A 12,187-nucleotide genomic window follows, 5' to 3' on the forward strand; every position below is an offset into this window, starting at 1 on the left:
GGATTATAAATGGGTTATAGGTTAAAAGGTTTATAAAATGTTTCTAAAACAGGTGGTGTACTGGGTTTAAGACCGCAACTTTAAAACTAAACGCCCGTGAACGTTGAATTACATGTCATGCTAACTCATCTAATGATTTCAATGATTTCCGTTACGTAGGTTACCATCTATCCTACTTTATTTGCTCTTTAGAGGGTATTGAATCTATATTAAGGGTGTATCATTGTATAGGGTGTGTCCAGCTCTAATAAACGTGTTGCTTTGGAGTTTCCACACCAGGTATATAGACAAGCTAAAAAATTCTCCCAGTTGCCCATATTTGGCAAAGTAATTTTCTCCTAAACGTACCAGGTCGCCTCAGCCACAAAGAGAACCGCTATTTAACAACGTCTTCGTCATGTAGACGGCTTAGACAGCACCAGTGCCCCCCGCGCCACTGTAGAAGCGCCGTGCTAACGTAAGTGAACTACGTAACCGGAAAATGCCGGGTAAACAACCTATGTACTGCCTGAAGCATTTTGTCCTGGCAGAGGCTATCGTGTTACTTCCACCACCTCATAAAACTAACGCTGGCTTCGATCGATGTGTACATAAACGCAAACAGTTGTGCAGAGTGGGCGTATAGATATAAGGTGTTATGAAAAGCCATACGCCAGGTATGTGGGCTGTAGTTACACAACTTTATTGTTAGGCGCTCGGTGCGTGAGTTCAATGAGATCAGTTGGGCTCTGGGTGTTTATCAGAATATTCACAAGTGAAAGTCGTTCATCAGAATTGTGAAATACCGCTATTTATTGAAACAGTTTCAGTCTAGCATGTAAGAGCTTGTGGATTTATTTAGTATTTTCACTATGGGCGATAGGTTCTTTGGCTTGCACTGTACAGCACATACAATAAACTGCCAGGGTACGAATGTATTGTAATAACCTGATATAGGAATAAGGTTTTTAGTGAAACATAACTCAGTTAACGTAACGTAATGCCATTATGTGACGTCAGTAATTTCAAGTTCCTAACCTGCCCCATCTGCTATTAAATAGTTCATTCATCCGTCAGTTAATCTTAATCTTAAGAAGCTAAATGCGCTTTAGCCTTTTACTTTTGGTGTTGTCGTGGAGTACATGATCTGCAAAATAAGTTACAAGTTTTGTATGTTCATAAAATTAATTAGAACTTTTTTAGTTAAGTACTTTACATTTTAATCATTTATTCTCCTAATACGCATGTCTTGTTGGTTATAAATATTGTATGCTGCACTAATGTGGTCACATATGTTACGTTTTTTGTTCTTATGGTTATGTCTTGATCCCAAAAGCTTTGGCTGCCCTATTTCACTAGAAAATCATACGTTCAAAGCTATTTTGCACAGTTTCTAGTTGATCAAAGTTAACTGTTATAACATAGTTACCTAAATCTATACTAGGGACTTCAAGTAAACCTTAACCAGCTAAAATCAACTTGTTGCATACCAATTCTTTTAACCAAACCACCTGTCTTAAAAAACAGTGCGTAACCTTTGTATGTTAAAATCGTCAGTTTAGAAAGCTTGTTGATATAGTTTATACAAAGATTTGTATATAATGCATGACATAGTCGTAATTTATTTTTGTTTTTACATAGTTTCAGTTCAGAATTTTATTTTTATTTTTTATGGTTATGTTAACCATGCATGCTGTCATATTTGGTTCGGTCATATTTATTTCTCATATCACTTCTCTGGCAAACGGCCAATTGTGTCTTCCTCACAATGAGATGTCTGTGGAGAAAGCTGCTGCATCGTCCGAGATATTAGTTGAAGCGATGACACTCGCGAAAGTTGATCGAGTCGGCAAAGGAAGTAATCAAGTTTACAATGTCACTGCAAAAGTTGTCACTGTGTTTCCGTACAGTCGTGGAAAAATAAAAAAGAATGTGAACATTACATTTGGACCAGGCGGCAAGGCGAAGCCGTGTGAAGATGTCAAATTAGGAAAAAAATACATTCTTTTTTTGCAAAATTCGGTTGATGGCCATTTTTATTGGAATCAGTTCAACCCAATAAAATCCACTGGCAAGATCAAGAAGAAACTCCGTTGCAAAACCTGCCTGTTACCTCCCAAGTTTAAGAAAGAATCAGCAATGTTTAAAAAGCAAGTTGGTCAAAAGCTCAGAATAAAATGCAAGGCCTCTGGCAAAAAACCAAAGCCGTCCATAAGCTGGTATTATAACGATGTCTTGCTCAATAGCACAAATAAACCCCAGGAGTTTTCCATTAAAACGAAGAAAAGTGGTGGTTCCGGGTCACTCACTGTGAGAAATATTAAACCAAAACATAACGGCAGCCACTTCATTTGTCGTGCTATGAATGAAGTTATCCAACTTGATGCAAACTACTCTGTCACATTGGTTGTTGTTGCAAAGCAGGAACATCAAAAAACTTGTTCGAAGAAAGAATGTGACCCTGCCATCCATCCAAGCACGTTCTGCGGAAATCATGGCTACTGTTGTCTTGAAAGCGACGGAAATCCACTCTGCAAATGTCTTGACGGTTACACCGGACCAAGATGCTCTCAAAAACCAAAGCCAACAGTGAAATTTGGTGGTGGACTCAATTTATCACCGAATGAATTAGAACGCCAACAACAGCTGATCGCAATTCTCGGGATGGCTCTTGCCTTGGTCGTTATCATTCTAGTTTGCATTTGTGTTTATTATCTTTTTAAAAGAAGGAAACATGGAAGCACTTCCTCCCCCCGCAGTGGTTAATCAACGGTAGTTGAAGTGGATCGTGGCTCTGCCCAACCTCTACCTCAATCTTTAGCAACATGATTTTCATCCAACCAGAGATGGATCGAGCAGCGGACGATGCAACTGGCATAACCACTGTCGCTTTTGTCGGGATGCTATATACAGTGTTCTTTACTTAATAGGTATTTGTAACAGACAATAAATGATTCCAACATGCATTCATGTTCCGAAAACATGTTGTTCTTTGCATGCATTTTTATTAGAAACTTCAAAAACATGATTTTATGCTTTTTAATAGTTTGCTTTTGGTATTGTTTATTTGTGTTGGTATGATTCAGTGTCTTAAAGCAAAGCTATTTCAATGTGTTCCCAGCGTATATTTGTCTGTTTTCTTACCTCACAAGTATTTCTATTTTTCACTGTAGTTAGTTAAGTAGATGACCGTAGCAAACAGCGTGTTTGTTAAGATTGCGAGTATGACAGCACGAGGCTATCACGAGTTCATTCTGTAAAGTTCTTCACTGTGTGAAGGTCTCTTGTCATGCTCAATAAAGGATTAATCCTCTGGTTGTGTGATCTAATTTATTACGTCATCGTGCTCTTTATAATTGCTTCATATTGTTCTTTTTTTGCTAATTAAGTTTCAAAATGCTTTTTTAGTAATATAGTTACACCATACGCACTGTGTACCACAGGCTTGTTATCTGCTCTGCTTAACCAAGTATTGTTAACTTGAAGGCAGTGGTGTAATTATAGTTTTTGCATATTTTGGAGGAATTTTTAACTTTTTTATTTATTGTTGGTTTGTCAATGAGAATTTCTTTACGATTTTGAAAATATTTGTAATATACCTTATCAATTTTGTTGGTGTACTTACAGAATAATTATCAACAGTTAGAGCAAACTTTTAATATAAGCTTTAGTTTGTTAGAGCTTGTCTATTTGGAAACATTTTATATACATATTTATATATATAGCCAGCATGAAGGCGTAATTAATTATGTTTTGTTGCATGTCGTGCATCTTGCCCTGCATTACTTCAATGTCTATCTGTATGTCGTTGTTATATATACATGTATTTTTATTTAATATGAAAACTTGCAAAAAAATTGTTTGCTGTCTGTATGTGTTGAACAAATTTAGCTGTATCAAACTTAGCAAGTCAGTGTTAACCAGAGCAGTAAGTTTAACTGAACACAAGACCAGTAATTATCTTATTCTGATACGAAGGCATAACAATGGCAAGCTACAGCAGAGCAGTATATTATCCAGGTTCCAGTTAACGTTGAAGCAATAAAAATATCATGGAAGCAATCGTGAGCGTAAACCCAGATGACTTACATAATCCGTGACATATGTTATGGTCATTAAGTTGTCCAATAACCCCAATGTTATCTCTATCTATTATCCCATATGCTGCCGATCACTAAATATTATGTTTCCAGATATTTTTATTTATATTGTTTTAAATTTTATCAGATCTTTTAGAGTCAGATACCTTAGCTTTTGAGTAGGCTGTACAGAGACATACCTTGTGTGGAAGAATAGTTGATAAAGTTTGCTATTGTCACCTACAGTATCAGATCCCTTACCTGCCAGCACAACTACTTTTATCTGTAATTATTTATTTCCATTTTTTATGGTCAACTTTAATCAATTGTTTCTGTTAGCATGATAAAGGTTTTAAATATATTATACGATGTATATGTGACATTTTTCGTAACACCTTGTTCTTTGCATTTAGACGAATAAGGCACTTAGGGTTGTCACTGTTTATTTAAAGTGTGTTGAAGAGCATTTCTCACCAGGAGGTATGGCGATGATTGGTTTCTCCAGTCTTCACGATGCAGCACTTAACAATCGGAAACTACTGCTTTGTAGATTGATAAGTGAAGGCCATGATGTGAATGCGGTTGATTATCGCGGAGAAACTCCTTTGCATTTCGCCTGTTTAAAAGGTTACGCTTCCTCTGCTGCTGCTTTGATTAAAGCAGGTTCAAGAGTGAACCAGGAAACCATTTCCTTTGAAACTCCTCTCTACTTTGCTTGTGATTTCGGACACTTGAACTGCTGCGAGATTCTTTTGAAAAATGGGGCCACTGATTATGGCCTGCGATCTTGTCTGTCTGTCGCTGTCAAATCTCAAAACTTAGATTGTGCCGAAGCACTGCTCAATTATGGTGTCACAAACGTTAATCATGATGGAGTATCTGAACAGCCTCTTTATCATGCATGGGAGAAAAATGATCTCCAAGCAGCGAAATTGCTGCTTTTGGCCGGTGCTAGAATGACTTACACTCAAAAGAATTTTACATCAACCTACTTGCACATGTGCAGTAAGCTCAACCGTTCAAATTTTTTAAGACTTCTTCTCAAATTTGGGGCGAATCCTTTGTTGGAAGACAGCGAAAATCAAACAGCAAGAGACGTGACATCTGTTGGCACGGAGAGCCACAATTTGCTTTTATTTGTTGAAAAGAATCCTCGAAGTTTATTGGAGCTTTGTCGGCATCAAATATTTTGCCGCATTTTGGCATCACGGAAACGATTAAGTACAGCAGTGAAAGAACTAAACTTACCTCGATACATTCACAGCTACCTCGTGTTTGAAATGGACTAGTTTCTAAAAAGTGTCTGAGTGAGTTATTGACTATGTTTGTGCTGATTAACAAGTAGCCTCTTAGTCATGGTAATGTCAAATATTACTGACACTGAGTGTATCAAATGTGATGCTGTGGTCGTTTAATAATAAACTGCCGATAAACATAACAAATTTGCAACTGTGCAATATGTACACAAAACTCACGTTATAACCCGAATGCAGTTTTTTGTAGATTGTACAACTAAGATGTGTGTATGTTACTTTTGATATACTTGAAGATGCCGTGCTTTTGGTTGATTAATGTGTGTGCAGATTGTGAGTTTTTAATCGTAAAGGGGTTTTATGCTAAATTGGTTAGTTGGATTAGTTAACCAAAGGCGTGTGCTCTTGTTGCTGAATTGTGTATTTAAACCATGTTGCAATTACTTGTTTGTTCTCCATTACCTCAATATTTTTCCTTTCTTTTTGTGCAATGAGAACAATTTCCGTCTCATCAATTTTACACATTTTGAATCATTGAAGTTTTTGCTACGGGGTATTTTACAAAATGCAAAATAACAGTTTTTTAAAGATTAGAAAGTAGGAAATATTCTTTATGTAGTTGCCAATATAATATTCATTAAAGTTTTTGCCGATCAATAAACTAAAGTGATGGACATTCCTTCATCTACCCCTGAACTTGATAATGACCCTGCCGTGCTGCAGCAACTGGCTTACAACAGCGACTTCACCGAAAACATAAGCAACCAAATGAGGGTTCCTGACACTTTGACAGTCGGCAGCACAGAAACTGTTGGTGATGGGCAGATAAATTACAATAATTCATGGGGAAACCCTGCTTTGAAAATGGAAGTCCCTGACAGAATTGTTGTGTCAGGTCGGACAGAAATCAATAATTCTTTAAATTTTAACAACTGTTTTACATATTTAGCTATAAAATATGATACATTTCATTTTGTGTACATAGATTACTGTAACTTCTGTTTAGTACATTTGTCAAACAGCTATCCACATTACAGTGATACTAATTAATTTATGAAAATGAAAACATGTTTTTAGTTGGTGAGCAGGGCGTTGAATACAGTGAAGGAAAAGATCTTCCGTCCCCTACATATCCACGGCGTGACTTTGATCAAATCCCAGTGTCTTTGAGAACTCCACCAAGAACGCTGACACTCCACGACAGAAATCTCGAAGTTATGGATGTAAGTTATTCATACAACTCCATTACTGAAGCATAAAGATAGTTTTTTTCATGATTACTTTGATAATAAAGTTCATGTATAACGCATAATTTTTATTATATATCATATTGGTTCTATTTTGTGTGTCATTCTCATCATAGTTAGCATTGGAAGTGTCTTCTTCTGTTTCAAAGGTTGGCAACAAAACTCCAGATAAAAATGACGATGATGAAAACAGAACTGCGACGTTGATTAGGTGAGATTTACTTTTTAAGCCTTGGAACAACAGTCTAACGCTTGCAAATCTGCATTCTTATGACATTTAACAATTAACCTTGGCATCTGGGAGTTTGTTTTGAAATAGCGTCTAGCTGTTTGTCGCTCGAAGAGTAAACATTAAATTTTCCCACAAAGGAAATGATTTAATCACGTGGTTTGATATCATGATATTGAAATTTTAATCGACTTGGTTATATTTATGCTGACGATGTCACTGTATCGGATTAGTTTTAATGTTATTTGATTGGCCTGAGAGGACATCCAAATGAGCGCGTAGCACGAGGTTTACACGTTAAGGTTTTGATCATCGAAAACTTGCACCGTAGAAAAAGCTCGCTTGAATATGACGCGGGAACTTATGTCATTGGTCAAGCAGCATCAGCGGGTGAAAGTGCGCTTAACTCAAGGTCAATGCTGGAGAACTTGCAAAACGAAAGTAAAAAGTTTTACAGAGATGTCATCACTAAACTGAAGCGCTTAAGCCATAGCGATGGAATGGATGAGAGTGAATGCGATGAACGGTTAGAACCTTCCACTCATCCAAGTTATTGTCCTCTTAAAGAGAATGATGATCACTGCATGAATTGCGTGTCGTGGTGTAGTGAGTTTTCAAGGTGAACGACTCATGAATCGTCTGCTGGTCACTAAGACCACCGCTTCCCCTGCTTTCCAGCTATTTTTTTGTTTTCTGTTGTTCTGCTAACACTATTAGAATAGAAATTTATTGAAATGTCAGATTAAGATTTCTTGGTGTATCCACAACAAGTCCTAGACCCTGGTAGCAACCCATTCATTCCAAACTGATCTCTTGTCTTACGTATATCTCGAAATAGAACATGTGGAATGTGTATAGACAATAGACATACTTAAAGCCTTGTGCCAACCCATATCTTGTTGTTTTTTACTGAAGCCAAAATGTGAATCAATAAAACACCAAGCCCCTAATTTAGAAAATATGACCAGTATTCCCTTGACACGTGACAGTATTACATCACTGGATATCCTGTTTCCATTATTACTCATCCTAGGTACGGATTTGATAAAATGTTTCGAATTCCACAGGGTTGTTCACATCACGGTTAATATCACAGTCCACTGTACAAATATTTGTTGAGCACACAAAGCCATTGAATAAGTGTCAGAAGAGATTAAAGTGGCCCACCCAGTGATTATAGCCCTTACTATACTGACATATCTCCAATGGAAACAAAACGAATACAACAAGATTCCCAGAATGAGAGTTGAAAATAACTTTGGTTGTAAATCTTCCGTGTGTCTGCATGTGCATGAAGTTGCTTTGTGTGGTGCTGCTTGCTTGTTGGTTTTACATTTTCTGTTGAATTCCAGCAGTCTTAAATATAGTTTCAGTGTTGCAGCACCGTGTTTTGGCATTTGGAGTTGTGTTCAGTGAAGCACATCATTGTTATTTTGCTGTTGTGTTGATTGTGGTCAGTCATGCGTGACTGAGGTTGAACAATGCTTCTTTCTTTTTTGTTAGGGCAGGTATGCAGAATAAGCTACTGCAACGATTATTCCTTAATTGTACTAAACTAAATACATTTCTTGCAGTAACGCTGCTTCTGAACAACTGGGCCTCGTAGAACATTCATCAAGTGAAGAACTTGATGATGTTGCAGTGATGCGGAAACAGGTTTGCACTGTGCTATATTATGGCGTAGCTAATTATCAACAATATATGCACGATTACCTTTATTAAATACAGCACAACATAAGTGCAAAAATTCTGCTTATAACACAAACATTCTTATAATTTTCAAGATATTCAAGATGCACCGAAGAATTGCAGTTCTAGAGAAAGACCACGAAGCTCGTGTAAGGCGTGACTATTGCATCTATGGCATCACAATCGCTTTCTGGCTCGTAAATGGATGGTTTTTGTACAACCATCGGCGATTATATTGACAATTTTTCATCCTCTGCATTCACCACTCCACACGCAGATTATGGAGATGTCAGATATTCCAACACTGTGCAATTATTACAGAATAATCATAACACAATATTATGTCGTAATCTGCCTATGTTTCTGCTTATTTTGGCTTATTGTGTGTATTTGTATTGCACGTTGCTGTATTAAGTCAAACTTCAAGAGTAAAATAACAATTCTGAATAATTTAATTCGTGCTGTTCTCATTTTATTCACCCGGCTGACGTGAAATAGGAGGATTTGGAATGACAGATTTCGTTGAAACATGTTTGACAATTTCCGTGGTCACATTTGCCGCTCTATCTGCTGGCACTTGGTCCATTGAGCTGAAGAAGTAAAGTCTCAGGGAGATTGCCATCCCAGCGTGGAGCAAGAAGATAATTATAAGGACAATAATGCCAAAATTTTTGTTGTCATCTCTCAACGCTGGCCACAAGGTTATCAGGATGACGGTACCAGAAAGGCAAATTGCGGCCGCAACAATTATCCAATCAAAAATGTCGTAAGGTACGATGAATAGAATGGATGCCGGGATGAATACGAACAATGAGTATCCATATGTGCATATCATTTGCGACACTGACAACATGGTCGATGAATTCCTCCACCAAAAGAAAGCTTTCACAAGAAGTGGTACCAGAAATGTGTAGCTGTATATTATGATCGCTGCGATCGGCAGCAATTCAAACTCTGGCTTATAGCTGTAACCATTGTCAGCCCAATGGCTAAATAGTGTTGTGAGATTTCCACACACACTTATCGAAAGAACCAGCGTTGCACAAATCCAGAACGGGCCGTATATGTCCGGTTTTCCACCAATGTAAGTATGACTGAAACTTTTTCCAGGTAAAGGAATCATTGAACCCTTGATCCTGTACAATACGGTCGAAGTGTCCACATCAAAGAACTCCTGGTAGTAGGCGAAGCTCCAAACAGGATTTTTCTTTTGTTTGATGAGCTCAGAAGTGTCAGTGGCATCCTCTTCTTCTATATCGACTGCTGAGTCTGGAAACTTGGAGAAGGTGTGCGTCTCCTCATTTTTCTCAACATCCAACGTTGCAGCTCCTTTAAAGGAAAATGAGTAATTGTACCCACTATTCATATCGTTTATTTTTCACCATTGACAGTGGGGAGCGAAAAAAATGGAGCTAATCATGTTTTAGCAAAACAACAACAAATATGCTCTCAAGCAATCAATAATAATACTTGACTTATTCTAACTGGGACAAGATCTTTGAGGTGAAACTTGCCTGTGGTTTGCCCAATCTGTCCCTCCATGTCCCACATTTTGTCTCCCGTCGTCTCGTGAAAATCTAATCCAGGTGTAGAGTCCGACATAATGACAATCTCGTTGTACCGATGCCTATAATTATAGTTGCTACAAAAATAAAATACACAAATAAAAGATAAACATAGTCCAATATCAAGACTTGAAAACAACCCAAACAAATGGGTAACGATGGTACTGCACTTTGGCATAATTCCTTGTTCTCTACCATTAACTCTTTGTAACCGGTTTAGTTGTAAATTATTACACACCAGGTACCTCATAAGCAATGTTCCCTCTAATTTTTCTCGAGTCTGAGCAAACACACTAACTCCCTGAGCGGTCCCTTGGACCACTGTGAGCAACATCAGACGTGTCACGTGCGCACTGTGGCCATTATTATGGGTTTATTTTTCAATTCAAGTTGGATTTTTTTCTTGCGTGCAACACAGATTTTCTGTGCGCAGAGACCGTGTCAGCAGTGCGCATTTGGGTACGCGTGCAGTTTAGAGGGAACAGTGCTCATAAGATTGGTTTTAATTAGATATATTTGGTTTTTCAATTGAGTGTGCATGCACATTTCACATGGATGCAATTCCAAATCAAAAGTTTTATAAAAACCACCACAGAATATGACGTATACAGAAACAGTAAAGTTATTCAAATATGCATATTTAGCAAAGTGTAATGAAAATAAATCAAATATACCAGAAATATTTTTGACAACAAACATATATCTAACTCAAAGGATTCACACGATTAACCATTTTAGATAAGAAATAAGAAGTTTAACAGTGTGACAAACTCCAGTATTAGGCTACTGTAATATGAATACCAATATTGAGGAATGCATCCATATTTTTGTCCCATTTTATGCGATCTGTTCTTTAATTTGCAAATAATTTCTTCTACTTTCAATTGCTTGTTGCACCCAAACAAGCTCCATAGTTAGATCGCGTTTTGTTTCAATTAAGTTTTGTTTAAATTGCTCAGGATCCTTGTCAGGTTTCTCAGGAGATGATAATTCTACCGCTGAGTGCACGCTTTCATCGTCACTATTTGCAGAGTTATTTTCAGTATCTGTGGCCATCATTTCGTCTGTGAATGTGTCTTCATATTCATCTATCACATCTTCTTTGACTCTTGATAATGAAGATGTGTCATGGAAGCAACAGTTTTGGTTCTGTTTAGTCATCCTGGGTCTTCTTAAGATGCATTTTCCAGCTGTCACGCACTCGTGGCATACTTGGATTGCAGGATAATCCAGTTGTCCGTCGATTGCACCAACTACTGCGTTGTATTCCGAGCAAATTTCCTGAAGTAACCTTCTGATGGAATAACCTCTCCAGAAAGCCTGAATTTTTCTTGCGGCTTTTTGCTGTTCTGTGTCGTACAACGAGCTTTGATCCATGAATGTTGCAGTTTCCAGATTAAGTTCTAGGTCAAGGGTACCAGATCAACAGGCGACTGAGACGTGCAGGCTAACTAGCGTCCTGTTTTTGTGAATATAAACAGAATTGATCAAAAAAACAAAAAGTAACAGCTGGATCCTACATTGTCATTAAGTTATCAGAGTCACTATTTCAGCACAAATAGGTCACGCAGCCAGTTATTTAAAAAATGAAAACAGTTACAGACTTAAGTTATAAGTGAGGGTACTGTACTAGATTACGAAGTGATTGAGTTGCTGTTTGCTGATCCAAAACTAGCAGCAGGCATCAGCTGCACAGATCGAAACGTGAAATTAATCGAATGTGAATCATATTTTTAGTTCTCTCACACCCAAAACTGCTCCAACTGTAACTTGTTTTGTAAGTTTGCTGCATAACCAGCAAATCATCTGCTTAACGAAATTAATTATGACGTAACAGATTAAAAACTTGCGTTTTCAATCCAATGAAGGAGTTGGCAACTGTTACATCATCGACATCTTATTTCTCGGAAGAAATCTACCACTCGAAGTGTATCGTAAGTTGCGAAATGAATCTTAGGCTATTGTGGAATCAAAAGGGTTCGTTTGCTCGTTGTATGAAAAATGAAATAACATCATTACAGAAATAAGTTCAACATGGCCTCGTCACAATAAAATGATATAGAACTATAGCCTGTTTTGTTAAATACGTTCTTGGTCTTATTGTAATATTTTTGATCTTTTTTCTTTGATGAGACTAATACAGTCG

At 37.4% G+C, this 12,187-nt stretch overlaps 5 protein-coding genes across 7 annotated transcripts; 3 read left to right on the forward strand and 2 right to left on the reverse strand.

The window, feature by feature from the left end:
* Positions 1–231: 231 nt before the first annotated feature.
* Positions 232–4,472, forward strand: LOC143458721 (pro-neuregulin-2, membrane-bound isoform-like). Its single transcript, XM_076955569.1, has one exon. The coding sequence runs from the start codon at positions 1,651–1,653 to the stop codon at positions 2,743–2,745; it is 1,095 nt and encodes a 364-aa protein (XP_076811684.1). The 5' UTR covers positions 232–1,650; the 3' UTR covers positions 2,746–4,472.
* A 3-nt stretch (positions 4,473–4,475) lies between these two features.
* On the forward strand, positions 4,476–5,356 carry LOC143458723 (ankyrin repeat and SOCS box protein 11-like). The gene has a single exon (XM_076955575.1). The coding sequence runs from the start codon at positions 4,541–4,543 to the stop codon at positions 5,345–5,347; it is 807 nt and encodes a 268-aa protein (XP_076811690.1). The 5' UTR covers positions 4,476–4,540; the 3' UTR covers positions 5,348–5,356.
* A 584-nt stretch (positions 5,357–5,940) lies between these two features.
* Positions 5,941–8,926, forward strand: LOC143458722 (mitochondrial fission factor-like). Of its 3 annotated transcripts, none has more exons than XM_076955570.1 (6): positions 5,941–6,206; positions 6,389–6,534; positions 6,675–6,769; positions 7,119–7,313; positions 8,362–8,443; positions 8,572–8,926. In XM_076955570.1, the coding sequence occupies exons 1-6, from the start codon at positions 5,981–5,983 to the stop codon at positions 8,713–8,715; spliced, it is 888 nt and encodes a 295-aa protein (XP_076811685.1). In that variant the 5' UTR covers positions 5,941–5,980; the 3' UTR covers positions 8,716–8,926. The 3 variants fall into 3 exon arrangements, with proteins under 3 accessions (XP_076811685.1, XP_076811686.1, XP_076811687.1); XM_076955571.1 differs by having other exon boundaries at positions 6,708–6,769; XM_076955572.1 differs by lacking the exon at positions 7,119–7,313.
* Positions 8,488–10,803, reverse strand: LOC143458719 (protein YIPF1-like). The gene is made up of 2 exons (XM_076955568.1): positions 9,991–10,803; positions 8,488–9,805 (listed from the first exon to the last, which is right to left on the reverse strand). Exons 1-2 carry the CDS (start codon positions 10,373–10,375, stop codon positions 8,949–8,951), a joined length of 1,242 nt encoding a protein of 413 aa, XP_076811683.1. The 5' UTR covers positions 10,376–10,803; the 3' UTR covers positions 8,488–8,948.
* Positions 10,087–11,855, reverse strand: LOC143458724 (uncharacterized). The gene has a single exon (XM_076955576.1). The coding sequence runs from the start codon at positions 11,416–11,418 to the stop codon at positions 10,879–10,881; it is 540 nt and encodes a 179-aa protein (XP_076811691.1). The 5' UTR covers positions 11,419–11,855; the 3' UTR covers positions 10,087–10,878.
* Between the last annotated feature and the right edge of the window lie 332 nt (positions 11,856–12,187).

The sequence above is a fragment of the Clavelina lepadiformis genome, chromosome 5 (genome assembly GCF_947623445.1).
Source record: "Clavelina lepadiformis chromosome 5, kaClaLepa1.1, whole genome shotgun sequence".
Classification (NCBI taxonomy): Eukaryota; Metazoa; Chordata; class Ascidiacea; order Aplousobranchia; family Clavelinidae; genus Clavelina; species Clavelina lepadiformis.